At 44.5% G+C, this 24,763-nt stretch overlaps 2 protein-coding genes across 4 annotated transcripts in view; one reads left to right on the forward strand and one right to left on the reverse strand.

The window, feature by feature from the left end:
* The window catches only part of ptpn11b (protein tyrosine phosphatase non-receptor type 11b), a 39,257-nt gene extending 18,671 nt beyond the window's left edge, over nucleotides 1–20,586 (forward strand). Inside the window, exons 4-17 of one of the 3 annotated variants that reach the window (XR_013451564.1) lie at nucleotides 2,318–2,510; nucleotides 2,920–3,039; nucleotides 3,154–3,267; nucleotides 4,205–4,301; nucleotides 4,537–4,616; nucleotides 4,867–5,022; nucleotides 5,588–5,719; nucleotides 7,121–7,275; nucleotides 8,460–8,527; nucleotides 8,616–8,767; nucleotides 8,911–9,011; nucleotides 9,131–9,256; nucleotides 19,691–19,756; nucleotides 20,520–20,586. Coding sequence is in view for 2 of the 3 variants with exons in the window: in XM_040193577.2 (XP_040049511.2) it covers nucleotides 2,318–2,510; nucleotides 2,920–3,039; nucleotides 3,154–3,267; nucleotides 4,205–4,301; nucleotides 4,537–4,616; nucleotides 4,867–5,022; nucleotides 5,588–5,719; nucleotides 7,121–7,275; nucleotides 8,460–8,527; nucleotides 8,616–8,767; nucleotides 8,911–9,011; nucleotides 9,131–9,218 (1,456 nt within the window). In the remaining variant the exon portion in view is untranslated. Of the gene's footprint in view, nucleotides 1–2,317; nucleotides 2,511–2,919; nucleotides 3,040–3,153; nucleotides 3,268–4,204; nucleotides 4,302–4,536; nucleotides 4,617–4,866; nucleotides 5,023–5,587; nucleotides 5,720–7,120; nucleotides 7,276–8,459; nucleotides 8,528–8,615; nucleotides 8,768–8,910; nucleotides 9,012–9,130; nucleotides 9,257–10,753; nucleotides 13,355–19,690; nucleotides 19,757–20,519 lie in introns of those variants that run through there. The other 2 variants (XM_040193577.2, XM_040193580.2) reach the window with 2 other exon arrangements.
* On the reverse strand, nucleotides 14,357–17,892 carry rnf223 (ring finger protein 223). Its single transcript, XM_040193581.2, has 2 exons — nucleotides 17,640–17,892; nucleotides 14,357–15,581 (listed from the first exon to the last, which is right to left on the reverse strand). The coding sequence occupies exon 2, from the start codon at nucleotides 15,488–15,490 to the stop codon at nucleotides 14,771–14,773; it is 720 nt and encodes a 239-aa protein (XP_040049515.2). The 5' UTR covers nucleotides 15,491–15,581; nucleotides 17,640–17,892; the 3' UTR covers nucleotides 14,357–14,770.
* Nucleotides 20,587–24,763: the final 4,177 nt, after the last annotated feature.

The raw sequence follows: 24,763 nt of genomic DNA on the forward strand, positions 1-24,763 counted from the left end.
GTGGATGCGTGAACATCTTACAGAGGAATTTGAGGGCAGTGAATTTTAAAGGCCGTTTTGAGTTGAAAGGAATTGCAGAGTTGGGCAAACATTTGTGTGATTTAATTTGTTTTAATCCCAAATGTACATAAGCTAATAGTCTTTAAAAGAGGTTTGCTGAGGCCGTTGACCGACAAAGAGCAAATCTAAAGTCAGCAAGGCGGTATCTTCCTTCTTTTTAAAATACTTTTTTGTATTCTGTGCCTACCTAACCTGTTTCAGCGTCAAACATTTCTTGCATTCTGGGGACTGTTGCTATTTGAGAAGACACAGAATGATTAACTTATCCCACACAGTTTTGTCCGAACAAAATGTGTCACAATGAGTCAAGGAGTGCTATATTTATGCCTCGTGTGCACACACGCCTCTGTCCACTCAGCCTCCCTTCTCCTCATCTCCGTGTGTGTGGTATTAGGCTACTTTAAAGTTTGCGCCTCCCCTCCCAGTGGCGTTTTGAGGCTCTGTGCATTACTCATCGGCTTCAGGCCTCCGCAACCTTTTGATTTATCAACCCCCTTCAGCCTTCGTCTTAAATGCATAGTTGCAAACAATTGGCTGTGGAGCTTCATTCATAACGCTGAGATTACAATTCTAGGGGAAAATGAATTAAAAATATGTTTTTATCTAACAATATCTTCAGCTTCAAACCACATTTGTTGTTGAAAAACTCTTTTCACTGCAGAAAAACGCTGACTTGCGCTCTTTGCGTTTTAGCAATAGCAATGTGCCAGTTGCAGACACACCTGGACTTTAAATGGAAATGGTAGATGACGCTTCTGCTTTTGCCCAAACACATATCTGATTAATTAAGAGATTAAATACGTTGTGGTTATGCACGGTTGACACATTTGATTGACACTTCGGACTCACTGAAGATCCTTCAAATTGTAAACTATACAATTGTCTGGTAGGCAAACATCATTACTGCACCGCAATTCAGTTGGGAGGTAGACTATAAATAATATATAGTTGAACCATTTAATCTTGAATTTTCCAGACCTACATTGCCACCAAGTGAACGGTTTAAGAATCAACCATTAAATCATCCGCTCTGTACCAATACACATGTGTGTTTGCAGGGATGGTGGATTCATCTGTACACATGCATCCCACACTAAATCTCTGATGCATAAAACGTGATAAATTCCCAAATCCGTCTTCAAACAAGCGGGTTTGTTGGTTTTTGCTCCGCACGCTATCCTCGTTACAGAGACTACACAAAGGTTGGACAGCGCTACACACCTCATCACACATCGCCTCTTCCCTGCAGCTGGTGTAATAATGCCAGCATGCATACAGCAAGATACACACACAATCATGTCATTTGCAAAACGTCCCTTTGCGACTGTTTGCTGTCATCTCACACTCGGCGGGTTGTGCATCTTCTTTTTCTACCCATATGCACGTTGCAATGTGTGTATCTGTTTCCATTTAGGTCTAAGCACACCTTGTGATCAATGGCTCTGGTTTGTGTGGTTCCTGCATTCTACAGGTCTCCTGAGCCTCCTACACGCTCTTGCTCACCACACTGGAAAAAGAAAAAAACAAAAGTGCACACATGCAGGTTTTTCATGTTACTGTGACATCAGAAGCTGATCGAGGCTGCAGCAATTTAAGAGACACTTATTCCCGAGTAGGAGTCTTTGCTCAAGATGCACTCATAGATAGACATTATTCTAAACACGAGCACCACAATGTACAACATTTTCCCTTAAGGCAGGAAGTAGATTGCTAACCCTCCCCCTCAGTTGCTCAAGTTTCCTCCTCAGCTGTTGTTCCTTGTCTCCTTGATTTGATTTGCTTTGCAATGGCATCTAGCTTGCGGCCGAGCTTCTCCATCTCGGCGGAAGGTGAAAAGACACAGACAGCGAAGAAACCATTCAGTAAATAATCCAAACGGATGTGCACTGTGTTTTTTAAATGGTTGCATGCAGTCGTTTTCCCGGTGAATGTTCTCACCATCATTTTCAGTAGTAATCAGGTTGTAATTCAGATTTCTAAAATTCTAAAACATTTAAAACCCAATATTCACCAACACCAATGGTGACAGACAAAGTTAGTGACCGGCTGCTAAAGATAGTAAAGCATTTGTCACCTAAAGGGCCAGATGTCCCTCAGTGACCTGAGATGGGAATGAACGTTGGCCTGTTGGTCAGACTGACGCTCCAGCTGATCCAGTTTGCATGTTCAGGCGTTTAGGCCGTCTTGTTGTCATTGAACGTTGTTTCAGGGCTCACGTCTTGTTCCACCTAAGCCTCTTCTCCCCCCCCGTGGCCAGGTGGTACCACGGGCACCTGTCTGGGCGAGATGCGGAAAAACTACTCACGGACAAAGGCAAGGCCGGAAGCTTCCTGGTCCGGGAGAGCCAGAGTAAACCGGGCGACTTTGTTCTGTCAGTTCTCACCAATGAGGAGAAACACGAGAACGTGGACCGCAAGACCAAGGTCACCCACGTCATGATACGCTACCAGGTGAGGTCGCTCTCCCCGGCCTCTCGGACTAACTCGGCACTCTTTCAGCAGTCCGGCTTTATTGTACAAGCGCAACACAGGCGACCTCGGTTACCAAATACAGTTAGACAAGAATCCACTTCACCATTCAGTGCGTTATGAACCCAACAGCAGAGCTGTTGGACCGGAAGCCAGTGTAAAGACCTTAGAACTGGAGTCATGTGATCCACTTACTGGGTCTTAGTGAGGACCGGAGACTCACCGCTACAGTAGTCCAGTCGACTGAAGATAAATGCATGGACGTGTTTTTGCAAATCCTGTTTCAAAGTGACTGAATCCTTGATCTTTTAGTTGAAAGTAGGCTGACTTTGTCTCTGTTCAGATTGAGGTTTGTGGTTTCTGTGGACAAACTGTGGCCGTTTTCCTCCAGCAGGACGGTAAATACGACGTGGGCGGCGGCGAGCGGTTCGACACGCTGGCCGACCTGGTGGATCACTACAAGAAGAACCCCATGGTGGAGAAAAGTGGCATCGTAGTGCACCTCAAGCAGGTGTGGGAGAGGACCACGGCTCTGCCGGGGAATCCTTGGCATACTCTGTCCCAACTTTTTTAATTCACCAAAACTACGTTTTCCTAAGTTGACTCATTCCTTTTGCGACCACAGCCCTTCAACGCCACCAGGATAAACGCAGCCAACATTGAGAACCGGGTACGAGAGCTCAACAAAGTAGCAGACAACTCTGAAAAACCCAAACAAGGATTCTGGGAGGAATTTGAGGTATGAGGCCTAAAACACCGTTTGAGATTGATGATGAAGTTTTTCCACAATAGCTAATCGTCACATGAACGTCATATTATGCTGTAAACCAATACTGAGCTATTTGGGGATGTTTACCGCCAGGTGAGTTATTCTTTTACTGGTCTGGTAAGGGACAGGAAATATTTGTGTTTCTTTTGCGTAATGGTGCTGAAGCTTATCTTGCGGCATGACCTTATGTTCCTGGATTTATCATTTCCAAGCAACCGGCAAGTTATCGATGTGAATAAAATGTACAAGTTTTACACAAACGCGCAATATAAAAAAATATATCAGGACTGCAAATAACTGTTCATGTTAATACAGCAAAATAACTATAGGAAAATGCACAAACGAGTCCGAGATGAATTTAATGACAGAGGAGCTTTTGAGACTCAAAGACGAAACGCTTCCTCTGTACGTGCACCACCTGAACACGAATTCATGCAAACCCCTCATGGACTCACAGACCACCCACAAGTCATTCAGTCAGCGATAGGACGTACAAAACGGGGATTTGATGTACATTTTTGTGTATATACATTTAAAACAAACAAAATGAGTTGATATTTACGATTGTATTCATCAACCGTTTAACTGGGTCTCTCACACTCAACTACTTGCCATGTGGCTTGAGTTAGTCCCTCTGGGGCTCAGTTAGTTTGGGGGGGACTCTGGGACCGCAGAGGGACCCCTACTGCATTAAATGCCCATTTCACTTTTCAAACGTGCACCTTTCTGGGAAAACAAATCAAAATGCTATTCAAATGTTGTGTTCCTCTAAGCAAAAATCCACCTCTGGAAAAGGGGAATTAAGTAAATGCAGTGTGAGGAATGTCTTCTCCTGTGAACTGTAAAACGTTTTAACCTGAATATTCATATATATGTTAAAACGTCTCACTTTGCCTTTCCCTCTCAGGTACTTCAGCAGCAGGAGTGCAAGCTGCTGTATCCCCGGAAAGAAGGCCAGAAGCCAGAAAACAAGAGTAAAAACAGATACAAGAACATCCTCCCCTGTGAGTCTCGCAGCAACCTGCCATATCCTGTCTCTCCAACTTCCTGTGGAAACAATGACACAGATATACATCAGAGAACGCAGAAGCCTCGGCAGAGTGCGAAGGCTTCTGCTTTGATTGCTCACAGCCCACCAATTGACATTAGTTTTGGAAAGAAAAGCACAAAGTGTGATCTGAGAAAAAAACGTCTACGTTTTGTTGTGCATTCTTGAGAGTTTGACTTTGTTTTTTTCAGTTGACACAACTCGGGTGGAACTCCAGGAGGTAGATCCAGATGTTCCTGGTTCGGACTACATCAATGCCAACTGCATCATAGTAAGTCCCATGCAAGGCCATTCATTTAAGAGACGCCAAAAGAAGGCAGTTGTACACAATGTAGCAATAAATGGGCATGGTTTGTGTTTCATTGTCGATGTTAATACATCACGCAGTAAAATATAAAATACCCACTTTAATACGTAACAATTCAACACATTCTTTCGCACTACATTTCCGTTGGGGATACATGAGTTAATGGTCCTCGCGTTGGTGCTTAATTCAATGTTTCATCGCCCATGCTGTACAGAGTATGCATGAAGAGGGACGCCACGTGGATGAGGGCAAAATCTTTATCGCCACCCAAGGGTGCCTACAGAATACGGTGGTTGACTTCTGGAAGATGGTGTATCAGGAAAATACACACGTCATCGTCATGACTACAAAGGAGATGGAGCGAGGGCGGGTGAGCGACTGGCTTCCCTTAACATACATTACCACAGTGCGGATACAGGGCCTATAAAAGGTAACGCGTTACATCACGTGGGACTAGAAGGTAGAAATGGTTTCATACATCGCAGTTTCTATAAAGTAGCTCCAACTCTTCGGTTCTGTGCTTTTTCTAGGTTTTTTCTCCCAGTTGATGTCTTACAAATGCGCTTTCAAGCAGACAGCAAATTGTTTCAGTTTGATGTTAAAGGATCAATTCTGTACTATTGACCTTTTTTTTTTTTTAAATCCATATTTTTCTAACCGCTTGTCAACCATTTTGTTCCTACATCCCCAGTTAAAGTACAGCCCCTGAGAGCATCAGCTGATTCTGAGAGAGGGGTGTATATGTGTAGAGAGGATGATGATGCTGTGTGTGTGTGACTGTGTGTGTCGGGGGGGCAACAGGATAGTATGACAGTTAAGCTGATTGGAAAACTGCTTCAGATGAGCTCTTTATTTTTTTTTTTCCTTTCGATTATCTAATACAGACCAACCTCTTTTTCCTCTTCCTCTCTCTCCGCGTCTTTCCTCCGATTCAGAACAAATGTGTCCGTTACTGGCCCGATTTGCACGGCAGTAAGGAATTCGGGAAGGTGCTGGTGAGGAACGTGGACGAGCGGCCTGCACAAGACTACATCCTGAGGAAGCTGGAGGTTACCCGTCTGGACCGGGTAGGGAAAGCTGCGTGCTCAATCAGAGCCGACCCACTGACCTGGGATCGGATTATCTAACCCCCCACACACACAATCCGGCTCGCGTTTGCTCGAGGATTGACCACATGGATCTCAGCAAATAGAGGACATGGTATCGGCTTTAGTTTAGAAGGTATTCTTCAATGCATTAATACAATAAGAGGCACACGGGGGGGTCGTTGTGGGCGTCACCACCCACTTCATAGAAGCTGTTCCTTCGATCACAGTAGTAGAAAATCTGAATGAACATCATTTAAAAAGGAGGCATTGGTTTCTGGGGCTAACGTCTCAACGTGGTCTCCAAAGAGCCGCAAAGTGATTCTTCCATCCAACCGTCATGTGTTTAGGTGAATGACGGCTACCATCACAAATTAATATATCACATTCTCCCCTGTTAGAGCAAAAGAATCAACTGGACAGTGTAGCCCTTCCATGTTCTTTCCATGTTCACGCCCACACTGTAAAGATTTTACTCTCTTGAAGGGAAAAGTTATAATCGTTTAACTTTTTACGGCTTTTCTCTATCACTTGCTCACCATGAGAACACCACAAGTTCCACTCACCCACGAGGCGACTGTGGGTGAGTGGGGAGCACGGTCATCCTCCAATCAGAGGGTTGTCGGTTCGATCCCAGGCTCTGCTAACCCGCATGTCGTTGTGTCCTTGGGCAAGACACTTAACCCAACCCCACACTTAACTGCGACTACAGTGTGTGAATGTTAGTTACTGATGGGCAGGTGTCACTGTGTGTGGTTCTCCTGTCATCAGTGTGATGACAGGAGAACTCACTACACTCATGTAGTGTTAAAGCGCTTTGAGTGGTCAGAAGACTAGAAAAGCGCTATACAAGTACAGACCATTTACCACAAGAAATTAGGGACAGAATTCCTTGATTCTGATTTTTCACAACACTGTATTCCATCATTCACGGCTACTCTTTAACACTGGCGTACTTGCAATACCCAATGCTACAACAATTTTTTAGTTATCTTTATTTTGATATTGACATCACAGCGGCATTAGAATTGTGTCCTAAAGAACAAGAAGATACATCCACAATGTGTATTTCCACGAGTGTTCTGTGTGAGAACAATGTCGCTGCTCTTAGTCTACATGTGACCACCAGAGAGTATCCCTCCATTACAGCACAGGCGGTTCAAGCCAACACAAAGATGGCATTTAATAGTGGGGAAAAAACACTTTAATTGGCTAACTGAAGCATCATATTAGCTTCGTAAACCCTGCTTGAATTAGTGCAGTGGATTTAGTCCCTTATTCCTCTCAGTAAGCCTTTTAACAAGCTGTGCAGATCCGTTGTTTGGAGGAAGTAGGACATCATAATTCCATTTTAAATCACACACACACATCATTTTCTTGTAGAAGGAGCCTCTGAGGTACATCTGGCACTACCAGTACCTGAGCTGGCCGGACCACGGGGTGCCCAATGAGCCCGGCGGCGTCCTCTGGTTCCTGGAGGAGGTCAACCGCACCCAGAGCTCCGTTCCAGACACCGGACCCATCGTCGTCCACTGCAGGTACAACCTCTGTTCCAATATGAAGCGTGGAGTTTGGATTAAAGAACCTAGTCCTATAGTTTGTGTATACGTTAATTATTTCTGGGTCCAGCAGCTGCGGAAGAAGAGAAATGTGGCACTTTGGACTTTTAGATGAAAACCAGAGAAGCGGTCCAAAGGTTGTTTGGACAGGGTCTACTTTGTCCTTTATTAACGTTGGATCAAATCTAAAAGGCAATTACTTAAATCCCAATTTGTGAGCGACCATCTGTGGCCACACACACGCTCGTGTTTGCACACGGAGCAGGGATTTCCCGTTTGGGGAAACCCGCTGTGGTCACTGTTTGCCGTTCTCTGTTCTTCTCTTCGTTGACTCAATTTGCCATCAGGCGGCTTGTGCACACTTTGCTCTTTGTTTGAAGTGGGGATTTCATAAAATACTGTTTAAATTGGCCCCTTGGGTGTGCTATAACTAAGGTTAACACTTGTTCTCATTGGCAATACGTCTACAGCAAACTAGCGCCACCAAAAGTAAATCTAAAGACCTGTTTATCAGAAACAAAGTACAAACTCATTCTTAATTCTCCCACCTGCAGCCGGTTATTAATTGGAATAACTTGAAATTAACGTCCAATTGGAAGTCAAGGCCATAATTAATTTTAGATGAGCTGTAAAATAACACAAACTTGAATGAATATAAATGGAATGCTGAACACAAGATGGTAAATAAAACCCACTGAATTCTGATAACAATATCACGATCAGTGGCAGCAGTCACATGCATGAATAAACACAGCAGCAGCATCAAAGCGCCTCTATTCTCTATTTTCTTCTAATTTATTTTCCACTGTTGGTTGGTGGATAAACGTTGGATTCGTCTTCGTGGGCTTTCATGTGTTTCACAAACATGTTGACTGATTGACAGAACACATTTGAGTCATGACTCTCCCCCCTTATGTTGTCTTTTCGGGGAAAACGACACTACGTTGAGCAGTGTGTTTATCTGCAGTGGCTTTGAGAGCACTTTATATGTGACGTAACAAAATCAAGTTTATTGCTGCTGGCAGGTTAAAACAAATATAAGCTCCGACTTTCATGATCCACTTCCATTAATTTGGTAGAGTTGGGAAAGGTTTTGATGCTTATGTAACACTCTTCATAATTGTCTGGATGAAATAAATGTGCTGTGGTTTCTCTCTCTGCAGTGCAGGCATCGGCAGGACAGGCACCATCATCGTCATTGACATCCTAATTGACGTTATTAACCGGCAAGGTGGCAAACTGACTTACTTAAAAAAAAAAATAAGTCAAATCTTGTTCACTGTACCTGCGCTCACTCGTTGTCGCTCACATGTGTGCAGGTCTGGATTGTGACATCGACGTCCCTAAAACCATCCAGCGGGTGAGGCAGCAGAGGTCGGGCATGGTGCAAACCGAGGCCCAGTACAAGTTCATCTACATGGCGGTGCAGCAGTACATAGACACGGCTCAGAAGAGACTGGAGGAGGAGCAGGTACGACATTACGCTGGTGTTTCCATACACATCGAAATATATCCAACAGCACCTTTTTTTTTACGTTGGAAAGGAACTATGAAGGGTTAAGACCCAACAGGTGGGAGAGCTTTCCAGGTTGTGAACGTGTTGTCACTTTACAGAGGAATAAGATAAAGGAGAGAGAATACTCCAACATCAAATATCCCCAGATGACCAACTCGAGGTCCAAGCCCAACATGGCGTCGTCACGCTCTTCTTCCGTGTAAGTGGGAGGCGCTCTGTGACGCTTGAACATGTGATCACAGAACATTAAGCAGAGGATGCGTTACAGTTGTGCAGTTGTTTTGTCAGTAAATACTTCTGCTGTGTGTGTCATTGTAGGATGACAAATGAGGATTCATCGAGTGTGTACGAGAACATAAACTTTAAAAGCCCTCAGACGTCTTTTAGCAGCAACACCAGGAGATAAATCAATGTTGACCTTCACATCCGTCTGTCTGCCTCGCTGTAAGTACTTTGTCAATTTCATTTCAATTAGTTTGCTTCACAGTGTGCTGTCGTTCCAAAGGTAAAAAAAAGAAAAGTGCAAGCTAGTAAACGGGGTTTAAATGATACTTTATATGCAAGAAAATGTGCTTAAAGCCTCTACAGTCAGAAACACTTCATTTTGTAAACCGTTTTTAACTTTTTTTCATTCAATGGTTGGAATTTTAGAGTGGCTGAAAATACAAACTCCCCTTTTAAAGCAACAAAATATGACATTCAGCTGTAATTAAAACCAGCCTTAATTCTCACAAACCAGTTTTTTCCTCGTTTTGTGATTTATCAATCACTACAAAAGACCCTAAAAATCTTGCAGACTTTAAGTTGTAGATATTTTTATATATTTTTGCTTGAGATTTCAATGTATCTACAGTGAGCACAATAATTCAGAAGTGGCCTATTTTGAGTCTTTAAAATGTGCTACAGCTTCTTTCCTTCTCTCACTGTATACGGTTTGAAAGGCTCCTTAAATAATCCCAGCCTTTATTTAGTTAAAGGTTCCATAAAGAGACTGAGAACACAGGACAATTCAGAAAGAACTTTTTCAGACAAGTACCACCTAAAGCGCAAAGCATCTTTGGTTGAAAAAAAGAGTGTGATTTATTAAACCTCTGGTGGACGTAAACATATTCTTCTGAAAACTGACGTGATTCTGTCGGCTCAGGTTTTGCCTTCTGTCTCTTTGTTCCTCGGTGTGTTCAACTCCACTGTTTGAGCCTTCAGAGAGGCTGTGATTGACAGGTGGCGTGTGCCAGGTTGGGTTAAACCATTCTGTTATGGGGGGAGACTCTGGGTTGAGTTCTATTTTCTTCAAAATTTATTTAATAACTATTTTTAGGTTTTTGAAATAAACTGTACCAGTTAAAAGTTTGGACACATTTTCTCACTCATTCAATGACAAAGTGTCCAAACCTTTGACACGGTATATATGTTTTTTCACGTACCCCATATATCAGGGGTCCCCGACCACCGGGCCGCGGACTGGTCCGTGGGCCATTTGGTTACGGGACGCACCACAGAAAGAATAACTTATTTTGTCATTTGACTTTTATTCAGAAAATTAAGCGGATTATCTCCTAATTACGTGTGCTCGTCCCTCTTGATATATTTCCAAAGCGTCAACAAGCATTTTTTTTCACCTTGCTGCCCACCAGCGGACAGGGAGCGCACGATTGCCCCTCCGCTCCCCCTCCGTCGGCGGTTGTTTTGTCGTGTGATCACCACACCTCAGAGACCCGTCCACAAAACACTGTCCGACATGAAAACGGTCCGTGAGGCTAAAACGTTTGGGGACGCCCTGGCGTAGACTGCCCTCCGGTACCCCGAGCGGTGCACGTACCCCCCCATTTGGTAACCACTGCTCAAGATAACCTGGGCGTTGTGGTGCATGCTGGGTAAATGCCGCCTCATGATTGACACCAGCTGTAAACTCCACTTGATGAGCACGTCTGTTTGCTTCAGTTCCAGCGGAGACGTCGCCTCACCGGCGCCTGAAAATCCCACGAGGGAGCGTGTTGCTCTGACCGCGCCCCACATCAGTGGACCCTGCCTGGGCTGAAGGTGGTGAGCTGACCCCTCCCTCCTGCTGCCGTCCTGCTGGACAAAGCTTCCCTCTCGGGAGAGAGGAGGACTCTACAGCATAGTGCTCTCGCTCAGGACCCCTTGTCCCCCACACTCCTCGCTCCCCTTTCCTCTCCAGCCTCTCTTCACCAACGCAAGTGCCTTGTCACAACACGTGTCTGTCATCCGGCCCCCCGTAACCTCCAAATCCCGGGAATCCAGTTTAACATGAGAAACCAGAGGGGTTTGGAACATGGAGTCCGTCCCGGCCTGAACCGGACAAAAGCGCGCGGCACCCGGGAACTGTTCAACGCCGACCTTCTTGTCTGCACGAGGTCTCTCTGTTTGCTCCCCCCGTTCCTCTGGCTTTGCTGGCTTTCATTTGAACTCCGACCCCAAAGACGTTGTTTTTTGCGGCATTCTAGCTGTCCAGCTGTGGCGGTTATTAATGTCGCTGCTGATTGATGGCAGGGCCGTTATGTAATCTGCTTACAGGACCCCGAGGCTCAGGAAAGGCAAGCGAGCCCTCTTCAAACCAATCCACGTGATTATTTCAGGTAGTTTCTTACAATATATTTTTTGAAGATGCGACTGGTTTTGTTGCAGAACAGAACTTGAGGTTTGAGGTTTGGTTACGTCCACATCAGTCCTTCTGTCATCGGAACGAGATCTCCAGCCGGTCCCCCTTTAAGTGCAAACTCATCCATGAAAATGTTAATTGGCTTGTTTTTTCATCATCATTTCTTGTGGTTTTATTTGATATAGCCTGTGTTGCGTATTAATGTATTTTCAAGTTGCCGTTTGACGGGGAGCAGGTGGAGAGGACTGCTGGGCGGGCGTGTGGAGTTTAGGACGGCTTACCCAGTTAATCAGCAGGTCTGATGCAGTCCAACATCTGTCAGAGGGGATCGTCACGAGGAGACAAGGGGAAGGGGGCGATTACAGCGGGCCAGATGGCCATCGCCCGAGATTGAAGAATAGATTTGACTCCAAAAAGTAATTTAGAAGATGGCCATAATCCGGCCTTGATGATCGTCACCGCAGCGATAACGAGGGCGGCGGTGCCGCGGAGCACTGAGCCCTCGCCGCTGTCTGGCAGATTGTTTGCTATTTTTAGCCTCCGGGATCGGCACTAAAATATCCGCGGATGTGTCTGCGAAACCAGAACGAGCTCTTTTAAAAATCATGACGTCATCTCCCGCATAACCTTTTTTTAAAATGCACGATGTCTCTCAAGAAAGGAAGAGTTTGTGATCGTGGAAAGCATCAAAAGAAACCATGAATAGGAAGTTTCAGCTGTTCCCACCATTCCTCTTCCTGCACAAAGTGAAGTGTTTCACTCCCCAGGTCGAGGACACGCCTCGATTCCTCCGCCAGTTTGTGCTGCTGATTTTAAAACGCAGCTCGCTGTAATTCAAATGTATTGAAATAATCGTACTACTCAGTCATTGCACTCTAATGAACAGTAATTGGATACTGTTTAATACTTGTGGGGTATATTAATATAAAGCAATATTGTAACCTGCAGCAGCCATATCATCCCGCGTGAAGAGCGAGCTCCGTCTTTTAAAGGCTTACAAAAGCACAGTGATTTCATCAAGTTTCTGTAGGATAAGATTCACTTGTCCGTCAGCAGAGAGTGTTTCCCCGGTATAGATTGTTGCCAATATGTGTTTTAATGGTTGATTCCTTTGGTGAATAAAAGCTGTTTTATGATGTGATGGTTGCCCCGTGTCAGTGAAGGCCTGTGTCTGTCTCCAAATAAATGCTGCACCCCTTTGAGTACTTTTGGTTGAACATAAACAATAGAGATGTGTGGATCCGTCGGGTTCCTCCATCTGGTCCTTTTCTTTTCTCAGCTGTGATCTTTGTCCACAAAATGACGGAGACTTTTCTAGTTTTTGTGTTTCTGAACAATCTTGAGTTGTAGACTATTGTTGATTTTCATTGGGGCTATTTTCTTTTATAATATGTTGATGAAACGTCGTGAATACTTGAAAGTGTAAAACTGCTGAATATTCGGCCTCAGGCTGCGTGTGGACGTCCATCGGTTGCTGTATGTTGGTAGTGCACTAGACTCTTGGTTTCATTTCAAATCGTTGTTTATTTTTAAATTGAATGTTTTGTCTACTCTTGCATTTTGTATTGTCTGAACTAGTATTATTATTATTATTATTGGTGTAATTTCACCGTTGATAAGTACATTTTAGCTCCGAGTTAAAACGGCGTACGTTTCTTTCTGCTTGTCCTCTTCCATTTACTTGAACATAATGTCCACGTCTCTGTTCCCTTTCCCTGTTGGCAGTGAGTAGTGATGTACTCAGCGCTCCCCTGTTGTCCAGGAGACTCCTCCCCTTTTTCCTCTCCTCGCACTGGCTCCGCCCAGACGCCTTTTTTTTGGCGGTAAAGGCTACAACTGCTGATGCAATGAGCGGCCAGAAATGGAATTAAGGTGGTTTATTATCAAATAGTTTAATAAAATCTATGATGGCACAATGTTAAGTCACACACGGGTTTAGTTTTTTTTCCCCCTGTTGTTTGCTTGTGAAACTGGGCTAGTTTCTCTCTGCTTGTTAAAGACAAATGACGCATCGACGTTTGGAAGAGGTTCCTGTGCCCAAACGTGAGCGTGTGATCTGTGTAATAATGAAGCAATCGTCTTGGAGTGGAGAACATGGGACGGTGGGGATTTAATGCTAAATGAACAAAAGTTGGCGGATATCAATAATGCAAAGCGAGGCAGAAAGTGCATTCCCAAAAAAATGCTGAACAGGCTGAAAAAAATTGTGCTTAAGAAGTTAAAGGGTACAAGAAGGAAATGCACTGTTTATTGTGCTACATTTGTGTGAATTAAATATCTTAACAAAACGCACCCTCATAATAAACGCCTATTTTGGAAAATTTAAATGTCTTAGAGTGAAATGAGCCCAACTAAAAATAAGCTTTTCTTTGTTTTTACAGATATTATTACTGTGTTATTTGTTAGTTTTATTCATTTAGGGAAAAAGGATCGTCAACCCACTTTGAAGCCATTACTCAGCCATTTCTCTATTATTTAAACTCTCAATGTGTTACTACGTTGCTCCAGGAAGTAGTACTTAAATTACTTAATCTAACGGTAAATGTCTTATCATCCGTGTGTAAGCTTCTCGGAAAAGCCCACATCCAAACTTTTTCCCCGACACACCTAATCCAGTAAAAGATAAAGCGAAGAAGCATTTCTGTTTTATAGCGATGGGTTTAAGGGTCAGATAGGGAGGATATGACAAACTACAGTCAGTAAATGTCTCAACTGCTTTGCAAATTGACCCCCAACCAACACTTTAATATCCGTTCAATCACATCATGAGCTGTGTGTTATTTGAGGAGAATTTAATACACCTGCTGTTCAGAGAGATTAAGCCACTAACTGATGCTGCAATAAATTTAGTTTTTAAGACAAGAAAACTCATAAGCATGACGGATCATAGTCAAATTATATCAATCAATAACGAGGCTGTCACGTTTTGTTGTTCCCAGAGACCTGAGCCAATGCCCTACTTTTTTATTGTGTTGTAAATGAGGCATCAAAATGCACAAACCACATACACAGCACCAGGTTGTGACTTTGGGTTTTCTATCATTTTATTGTGGATTAGTCCCTTTTTTCGGCGATTCAACTTGACAAGGTGTTTTTAACCAGCCAGGAACTTCACATCAGTCCTGTTTGTATGATGGATTTTTGACAATACATGTGAGCTCAAAATTGGGTGAAAATTTGTGCTCAGAGTTGCTTTTTTCACGTTCCCCCAGTGGGGTCTGCCTCAGTTTTTTGACCAACTCTGGGGGCAACTTAAGTCCGATGTCGTAATCTCGACAGTCATGCTACATTGAGTATGCCCAAAAGTTCTCCAAACAAAGTCCATCCGGCCCGTGAGGTCACGCTCTCTGACCCGGTGGCCTGTCGAGCAGGCCGGCGGTAGTGGAAGGCACCGCGGTGGGCTGCGGCTTGGCTTGCATGCATCGCATGTCCCCAGAGCTGAACACGCACTGCAGCGGCCACAACACCACCACAACGAGCAGCACCGTGAGCACCACGAAGAGCACCATCCTCTTCCAGTCCGACAGCCGCTGCAGCAGGCCGAATGTCCGGGGCTGCGGCTGGACGGGAGCTTCCACTGCCTTGTTGGCCCCGATGTCGATGCACACGCAGAGGCCCTTGTGAACCTCCGTGGCGGCGGCGGCGGCGGCGTTGTCGTACGCGGGGCATTTGTAACACAGCTTCTCCCCCTCCAGCCACACGGGCTCCGCCTGCTGCTGGTGGCTGGGCAGCTTGCAGAGAACCTCGCGGCTGGTCGCCAGGGCCGGAGGGCCGTCCTTGGGCACGGTGGTGGGATGACGGCAGAAGGGGCAAGAAAGGCGATGGCTGCCGCCGTCACTGTCCTGGCCGGCCAGAGAGACCGCCATGAGGCGGGAGAGGCACTCCAGGCAGAAAGTGTGGGTGCACTCGAGCAGCTTGGGCGTTTTGAAGACATTGTCGTAGGTGTTGTAGCAGATGGAGCACTCCGGCTGGCTGGCGACGGACACCTTCTTCTTGGGCTCTCCAGCAGTGTCCTGGGGGGCGATCTGCGTGTGCCAAATCTGCGGGGGCTGATCCATCTTCAGCAACGGATTCTTTGTTTGGACTTCTCTGGACTCGTCGGCCCCCCTTTCTTTCCTTTTCTTGGCCTATTCTTAACTTCTGAATTCCCTTAAAAACAAAAGTATGACAAGTACAGATTAGATTTCCTATTTCACGGCTTGTATCAAGCAAGCAAACAAACAAACCGTACAACCATTATCCAAACAAGTTCACAGGTGGAATCTTTTGGACGGCTAACAGGACTTTGGTCTGTCAATGAGTCATTTGAGAAAGTACGACGTGATGAAAAACAGGACAAATTGGGAAGTTAAGTAACTAAAGCAACACAAACGGGGACTTAGTCAATAACACAGCTGATGAAAGTTGTTTGCTCACCTTCGGGGGGGGAAATAGTCTGCTTTGTTTATGTGACATTTAGCACGTGTTTTTCAAATCTGTGCTGTTTATCTGACAGCCAGATGTTAATAAGATCAGGTCATCTGGGCCTGCAGCTGTGCGTAGTTGCGTTTTGTGGCATTGTTGAGTATTGTCTCCTTGATTTAGATCTACAATTGATAACCTGCTTCCTTGTGCAGGTTAGGATTGAAGTGAGGTATAACTGTGTGTTGAATATGATGGGTAGTCGGAACAGGTGCTCTCCTCTTTGTGCCCCTGGAGCTGCTTCTGTCCGAGTACTGCGTCTAGACAAAGTCCCTACTTGTTCTCCTACTAATCGCTCCATCTACCCTTGAAATTCCTGCTCCGCCAACTCTCTCCTTGTCTTTTTTTAAGCAAACAGGCTCTACTGGAATAAGGACAGGTTTTTCCGTATGATTACACCTGTTTTAACTTTCCCCTAATCACTGATCCAGACTGAACTCCATTTCCATTTCCTGTCGCCTCCTTTAGTGTATTCAGAAAGAATTGAGCTCGTTGTAATGAACCGTTGTTAGTAACCCCGCCTCCATGACCACTAAATACCAAGCTATGAAAACTAGTCACTCACTACTGAGAGGAACAATTGGTATTACAGACCGCATGGGTTCAGTGCTAGCAGGCTCTTTTTAGTATATATCTGTATTCACTGACACCGTCAACGACCTTTTCACGTTCTGTCAAATATTTAAACAAACTTAGCCCTGCAACTTTAAAAGGAGAGATGGTTTGCTGAAGACACCACACCTCAAAGTATAAGAATATGCCGTTTGGATTGTGATCTGACCCCCACATTGCAGACACATTGGGAAGAAGGTATCAGATTATATTCCTGCATTGGTTTGCAGAGTTTTCTTTTGCTGCTATTGCCTTGTTTGGACCAGTATAACCAGTAGTTATGCTGTTGCAGCATGCTTTTATTATTATCAGCTATATTTAAATTTGAGGAATTTACAAACTAAAGTGTAGTAGTTTTTTTTTAAACTAAAGTGTAGTAAATTTAGTCAAATATTAACTGTGTCCTTCCTGAGCTCAAAATATCCACCTCAAAGAGCAGGTCCCTCTGCTGTCCTTGTACCGGATTCTGCTTTGTGCTTCCATGTGTGATCCTTCTTCGCTAACAGAGGCACATTTTTCTCACCCGTCCGACTGCACGGGTCCAATCACGACTTGTCCGTCAACAATCTGAAGAGCGTTTTTCAAGCTTCATATATAGTTGCTTTTTTTCTCCCCCTTTTGTGTCTGTGTCTCTTCAGCTCAACTGTCACCCACGATGCTGCTCTACCTGTTCTCCGCTTGAAAAGTAAATAAAACTGGATCTACCTGCCGTTTGAACTGCGGGGGGGGGGGTTAAACTGCAGCTGACAGTTTAACTGAACGTGAGGCCAAAGCAGGCCGCGGCGTGTGTAGAGAGCACATGTGCAAACAAATACAGACACAGTAGGAGTCCGTACAGACGGATCCAACCACATATAAGGAAAGCGACGGGAAATTTGACTACAGCTGGTGCAGCTGCCAGTGGGGTTCAGCTGCACCGGCTGCGTGCTATCAAACGTGTTTAACTAAATGAAGGTAAAGGAATATTGTGAAGAAAATACCTAATTTATTACTGATGAATTCTGCATTCAGGAAGTTGTAATGATGTTTTTTAGTCTCTTCACCAACAGTCATTTGATGTTCTTCATTTAAAAAGAAAGTAAGCCACCAGCTGGTGCACAAGTACAAATGCTTTTGAGTAAAGGTCGAGTTTACCTGTCAAGCTCAGAAGATCTCAGCTCACTCCCTGTGTTCTCTAAAAGGCATTTCCCTGGCAAACAAAGTCAACTGCCTCCTGAGCCAAGGTCCTCCTCTGTGACTGGTCTGCATACTCTGCTGGAGGCCCAGGTGTGTGTAGCTGTGCTGAGGGAGGGGGGGGGGGGGCAGTGTCAGCTCCGGGTCCTCCTTCCTCCGCAAACGATCACCTGCTTTGCCGCGGCTGCTCCCTTTTTATTCACTTCATGCAGATGGATTATGACAGGTTTGTGTCCTTACGGCGCTGGGGAGGAGGGAAAGAGGGAGTGGTAGGAAAAAGCCTAAAGTCATCCAGGAGAGTAATACACATTATTGCCCTCACACCTTTTCTTTTCCACCTCACCTCCTTCCTCCCTACTGTGCCACCGCCCTCACAAAACACCGGCAGCCGATGGGACAACTCGGCCGTGCACATTAAATACAAAAGACACTGCGCATGCATATAATGGGTTCATTTCCATCAGGTGAGAGATAAGGTAACAGGTGGCCGTGGAGGACTGTCTTCCCACCTGTGAATGGCCCGTTGTGCCGCTTCCTTACTGGTACAGTCAGCACGACTAATGGGCTCCAGACAGGCTGTTCCCAGACGGTGCAGTGACTTTTTATTGACAAATAAATAACGGGACAGCAATGGCAAAAAAAAAATGTTTATTCTAACGTGATGATCACACTTTCAAGCGGAAAAAAAATCTGCATTTCAAAAGATTTTCCTAAACATTCATTCCGTATTTAAACACTCCATCTAGTAGACAGAAGCAATGCTTATAAGACTTTTTATAGGACAACTTATTTTATTTTATGATAATGACTGTGGGCCACTAGCAACAGTAGGTCTCTGCAATGACGGCGGTCTAACTGACCTGGTTATTCAGTAACCCAAACACAAATACTGCTGTTACATATCAGCAAAGTCATTTATTGGGCTTTGAGTTGTGACCGCTTTGAGGAAGGAGAAGGTATACAATAAACAGCTGTTTCACTCCCCTTCCTGGAAACTAGGTTTGTGGCTTTATAGTAAATGCATCAACGGTTTAGTGTCCGACTGAATGCAATAAGCTACAGTACGATGTTGTGCGGCGTGGTTGGGTGACGCTGCCAGCCATGTTGAGGTGGTATCAATGTGAGCAGATATGAGGCTGTAGGCTACAATGTGACTCAATGTTGTCTCTCCCCTCTGACCAACGGTCATTTCAACAATGAGGCAAAAGGGGACATTTTCAAGGCCACCGAGGGAAGAATCTGCATTTTTTTCAGAATAAAACATGCAATGTTTGCAATGTTACTACCAGGGCAGCTGGTATGTTTGTGTCCACTGGGCGGATTATGTTTTTCTGTAATGTCCAGGGCTCGCCCTGTGTGATGTAGATGGCCCTATGACATGTATATGTGTAATATGTGTTTTATAAGATTCTTAATTGAGGCTTTTCCAACCGACAAGAACAAAAACAACTAGTTTTCCGATTTTTGCCATTTTAGTCAAACTTTTACAGAAGAAGGGTTAAGCAAATGATATTGACATCATCATTTAAAGAGCACATCCGTGTTGACGCAGCATGAACTTTTCGTCTGGCGTATTGTGTCAACTTGCTTCACAATAGGTCTCAATGTATCGATGGTCCTCTTGTGAGCCGTGATCTGACGATGCCTCCAAATGATTTCAGCTACTCCCTTACGTCTCTCCCTAACAACATTTTCCTGCCAATTATTTGGGTATCACAGTCAAATTGCCATTTTCAATTTAGTATGAGTCTTGTGCATTTGATACAGAGTTTAGCTTTAGGAATACGTGACGTGGTTTGTTGCGTGACGAAGCACTCAGCCGTTGTTGGACGTGTTGGCTGACATCCAGGGCTTCTGGGAAGGTCATGAGGAAACCAGACACTTCAAGGTGCTTTTCCTCCCGCCGACACCCATTTGTTTTTCTACGCCTCAGCAGCAACCAGATGCATTACGCCGATGATTCCAATGTGAAGAAGTAAGTCTTTACCCCAATTCTGATTCTTGCCCTGCAGTACGTCTACACTTTCTGCTCGCGTCCTCTTTACCGTCAACAAGCTGGGTGCCAGAGGTGAGAGAAGGTCAGTGTTGAAGTTAAATAAAAAGGCCACTGAATGCTAAAGGTGTGATGTGAAAGGCATTTCAGTTGAACAATAAAGAGTTTACATTTTTGGTAAATGTCATATTTCAAATAAATGTGAAATGTGTAGTTTTATGTACAGTTTCCCAGAGGAAACATGGAGATGCACCATTGTTTTGGAGCTTTATAATCTCTTTTTTTTTAACATTGTGTCTTAACTTTTTGCACACAAGTCAAAATGCATTGGTCCTTTTTTAATTAATTTTACTCTGAAGATGCAACTTAATGACTTATTCTTTAGTAACCTAGAGATAGAATTATTAGTTTTGGATATTTTAGTAGAGAAAATGAGTGCCTACGACATAAGTTGTCTCTGTCTGTTTGTATTTCAGTCTGTAATTTATTCACACGTGTCTCTGATTATGTGACAAGAACAATGTCATGTCATGTTTAAACTTGTAAATGGCATGTGGACACTTCCTGCATTCTCTGTTTACTGTCAACAAGCAAGGACCCAGAGCTGAGAGGAGGTCACTTCAATGTTTTTAAATGTTTGATTCCATCATTAATATAGTTCATGCTGCTTCTGTAACACGGTTTATATTGAGAAGCTTACTTAACAGGACTTGCATGGTTTGTTTTTGATGTAAAAATTGATATGTGAACCTGTAGTGGTACGAGAATGCGTTCTGTTCCAAAGCTGGAGAAGATACCGTTCAAGTGTTCTGGTCCTCCTCATGTAACAGGATGTATGATTCCACCAGGACCGCATCCTCACATTGAAAACCCGCGCCAAAGGATCCATTCGAAGGGCTGAGGATGGGGTGAGTGTGCGGGTGAGGATGGGGTGAGTGTGAGTGACGCAAATTCAAGTTCAGCTAAATAAGCAGACTGCAAAACTGCCTAAGTTGGTGATGGAAAAATACAGCGGAGAAAGAAGCCAGTGGCAAGAATTCTGGTCACAATGTGAAGCGGCTATCCACGACAACGACACGCTGTGTAAAAGGGAAAAGTACAACCGCTTCACAGAAAGGACATCGTAATAAGTGCACACACACAGCAGTATGTCCAAACTGCTAAACTTGCCTCCTGTGAAGAGATCATCAGATGTTGTAGCTCTCGGGCACCTGTACCATGAATGTGAAATACAAATCCCAAGTCTAGAATCCTTTAGGGGATCACAGCAACACATATGGCTGCCTGCAACGCCCGGTACCGCTGCACATCGTACCTGAGGATGTTACACTAGACTACAGCCGCTAGTCAGACTCCAGCGGCGATGGGAAGTGCTTCATCTCGTCCAGTTCCTACAAAATGTAAGTAACACACAAAGAACTTTCCACTAAATAACCGATCATATGGTAAGCCAGACCCCGTTTGTGAAAGCCAGCATAAAAGATGGAACGTGCAATGTTTGTCAGACCGGTGTGTATTGTGACAGCGCCAACCATTAACCTGAACACTGGCCAGACAGCACTGTGGCTGCTCGCAAGGAGAAACTGAGAAAACGGGGAAGATGCGTAGTGTACCGAGGTCCAAAACATAGCAAAGTTTTGCAGAGTCAAGGGTGTGTCGTGTGCCTTGTGCCATCGCAGACATCATCACCAGTTAGTTTGTGATCAAAGTGAAGCAGAGCCAGATGCTGACCGTGGAAGTAGAGATGCTGTGGTACAGCCCAGTGAAACCGAAGAGTGACCTTCAGAACACAGCGTTGCTCCAGACCCAAAAGGCATGGAAGCCCCAGCCGGGAGGGAAACAGTACGCTGCCTGTTAGATGGAGGTAGCCAGAAAAGCTTCATTCACGAAGATGTGGTCAAAGCACTGATCAGACAAGAGACGCTGAACATCCACACCTCTGGGTGCACTTCGCCTGTCGGAGCATTGTGAGAGGGCCACTGGAAAACGTGTGGAATACAGAGCGTGCGATTGAAGCAGTGGAAACGTGTGCTTGGCTGTGATAAAGGAGCAAATCTATCCAAGAGGAGTTACAGAGAAAAGGTCTACTACTTGCTAATTTTCCACCACAAGGCACTGAGGATCCAGAACTGTCAGTATTAATAGGAGCAGACTATTAATTATATAAGTACAATATGCTACAATTTGTTAGTCTTTTAGTGGAGGTAGAGTCTGAAGAGGTGTGTCTTTAGTTTTGCGGCGGAAGATGTGAAGGCTCTCTGAGCTCGTTCCACCATTTCGAAAGCAAGGACAGCAAAGAGTCGAGATCTAGTCGAGTGTTTTGCTCCAGTGAGGGAGGGACGAGTAGTTTTGCAGATGCAGAGCGGAGAGTGCGGGTCGGGATGTCGGGTTTGACCGTGTCCTGGATGTAAGCTGGACCCGATCCATTCACAGCACGGTACGTGAGCACCAGTGTGTTGAAGTGGATGCGGGCAGCCACCGGTAGCCAGAGACTGGTGAATAGTGACTGGCACGGTTCAGAGGATAACAGAACCACTAGTAGCCGTTGGAAGCAGTTTCAGATGGGTTCTGCCGGGTCCAGGTACCACATCTAGTGTAAGCGATGCCACCTGCATGCACATCTCTCTAGAGGAGGACACTCAAAGAGCAAAACAACTACATGCTTTCTGGGAATTAGTCGCATAAAAAACCCAGAGCCCGGAAGAAACCGAAGCTCAGAACTTTGAGAAGACCATATAGTACAAGAATGGCTGCTGGAGTTTAGTTGCCGTGGCGACCTGACAAACCAGATCTCCAAAAACTTGAGTAGCAGAGAGACGTTGCAGAAGGCCTGAAAAGGGGTGCAACGTTGTACACAAGGTACAATGATGTCATTCAATATGATCTGCAGCAAGGCATCTGTATTCGGGTTTTAGTCTTCAGATTGAAAAGTTCCATAAATTTAGCCAGGAGATATGGATGGCTAAATTACCAAAAGGGCGAAAAGAACAGAGCAATCCCGAGCAAGGTACTCAAGTGCATTTCTTGTTTGTGGTGCAACTGGTGAGCAAAGGATCCGGGTACACACAGTGGACACTGCAAATAGAGGAGCAAGGATTTGTGGACAAATCAATAGAAGGCAACAGCTCGGTTTTGCCGTGAGACATCAGAGCAGCATAATCCAGCAGTAGAGCAGTATCAGCAGGAAATGTGCCAGTGGCTTTATTGTGTGTAGAGTGTGTTAAACCAAGTCTGTTGTTAAAGCGTCACGGGTATATGTTGACTTGAGCAGGGGTGTGTAATTGTCCTGGGGACGTGAGCGTCTGAGTCAGTGGGGGGCGCCGGGCTTTGTTGTTGAGATTGTAAATTCTTCTGAGACAAATGAGTTACTGACTCTGACCTTGAAGCTGTCATGAGACCCTAAGAGTTCCTGTCCAGACCTGCTGAACCGTAGTCTACTGTAGATGGGTGCCTCACGCCATGACTGGTTCTTCACTTCAAACGGAACCCACATTTCAATCCTGTTTCATTTTGTTGTTTTCTGTTTTTTTAGCATGCATGTCATTGTTTTCCTGACACCTTTTGGGACTCATTGTCCTTAACGCTATTAACTCCAAAGGAGGCTCTTTGCAGATACAAACTGTGTATATGTGCATTAAGCCTCTGAGACGTTCTCAATTTGGAAACTATATATATTTGTGCCGACCCTTTCCACAGCGGGAGCCCATGTGCCTGCTTTTTCATTTCAAAATGTCACTTTGAACATACGATATGTGATTAAAGGGTAAATGATGGGTTCACAACAGTAATCCTTTTCCTCAACATCCTTTGCCCAAACTCCTTCTCTGTGTTATAACAGACCTTCAGTGCATCAGTCGATGCTTCCTATCACCATGGAGACAGCGCTCTCTTGTGGTCACATGCTTGTATGATTTAGCTCTTATTAATGGCTCATTATCCTTATGATCTATAATCATTATTGATGTATATGATTATTACTAATAATCTCTGGTAGAACTTACCCTTGATCATCATGCAAAAAGGCTTTTGTTGAAACACATAAAACTCACACTAGTTAATGATACACACAATTGTTTATATTATAGTACTTTATTTGATGTACGTTAATGTGCGTGTGCGCGCTACACGTGTGTTATGTATGTGCGTTATATATGTGTGCGTGTCCCTGTTATATATGCACGTGTCCCTGTTATATATATATATATATGTGTGCATGTGTGTGCTTACGTGTTGTGTGTGTTTGTGTGTGTGCGTGTGATATGTGTGCGTTCGTGTTATATATATGTCTGTGTGCGCGTGTCCCTGTTATATATATATATGTGTGTGTGCGTACGTGTTGTGTGTGTGCGTACGTGTTATGTGTGTGTGTGCGTACGTGTTATGTGTGTGTGTGCGTACGTGTTATGTGTGTGTGTGTGTGCGCGTGGGATATGTGTGCGTTTGTGTTATATATGTGTGTGATATGTGTGCGTTTGTGTTATATATGTGTGTGATATGTGTGCGTTTGTGTTATATATGTGTGTGATATGTGTGCGTTTGTGTTATATATGTGTGTGATATGTGTGCGTACGTGTTATATATGTGTGTGATATGTGTGCGTTTGTGTTATATATGTGTGTGATATGTGTGCGTACGTGTTATATATGTGTGTGCGTGTGATATGTGTGCGTTCATGTTATATATGTGTGTGCGCGTGTCCCTGTTATACATGTGTGTGTGCATGTTATATGTGTGTGACGTGTGTGCGTACATGTTATATATGTGTGTGCATGTGTGCGTGTGATATGTGTGCGTTCATGTTATATATGTGTGTGCGCGCGTGTCCCTGTTATACATGTGTGTGTGCATGTTATATGTGTGTGCGTACATGTTATATATGTGTGTGCATGTGTGCGTGTGATATGTGTGCGTTCATGTTATATATGTGTGTGCGCGTGTCCGTTATATGTGTGTGCGTACGTGTTATATATATGTGTGTGTGCGTGCTATATGTGTGCATGTGTGTGCGTACGTGTTATATATGTGTGTGTGCGTGTTATATGTGTGCATGTGTGTGATATGTGTGCTTGCGTGTGATGTGTGATATGTGTGC

This window comes from Gasterosteus aculeatus, chromosome 2 (genome assembly GCF_964276395.1).
Source record: "Gasterosteus aculeatus chromosome 2, fGasAcu3.hap1.1, whole genome shotgun sequence".
Lineage (NCBI taxonomy): Eukaryota > Metazoa > Chordata > Actinopteri > Perciformes > Gasterosteidae > Gasterosteus > Gasterosteus aculeatus.

Bases quoted from the DNA above. Each gene is read 5' to 3' on its own strand.
- rnf223 (XM_040193581.2), bottom strand. From the start codon at position 15,490: ATGGATCAGCCCCCGCAGATTTGGCACACGCAGATCGCCCCCCAGGAC.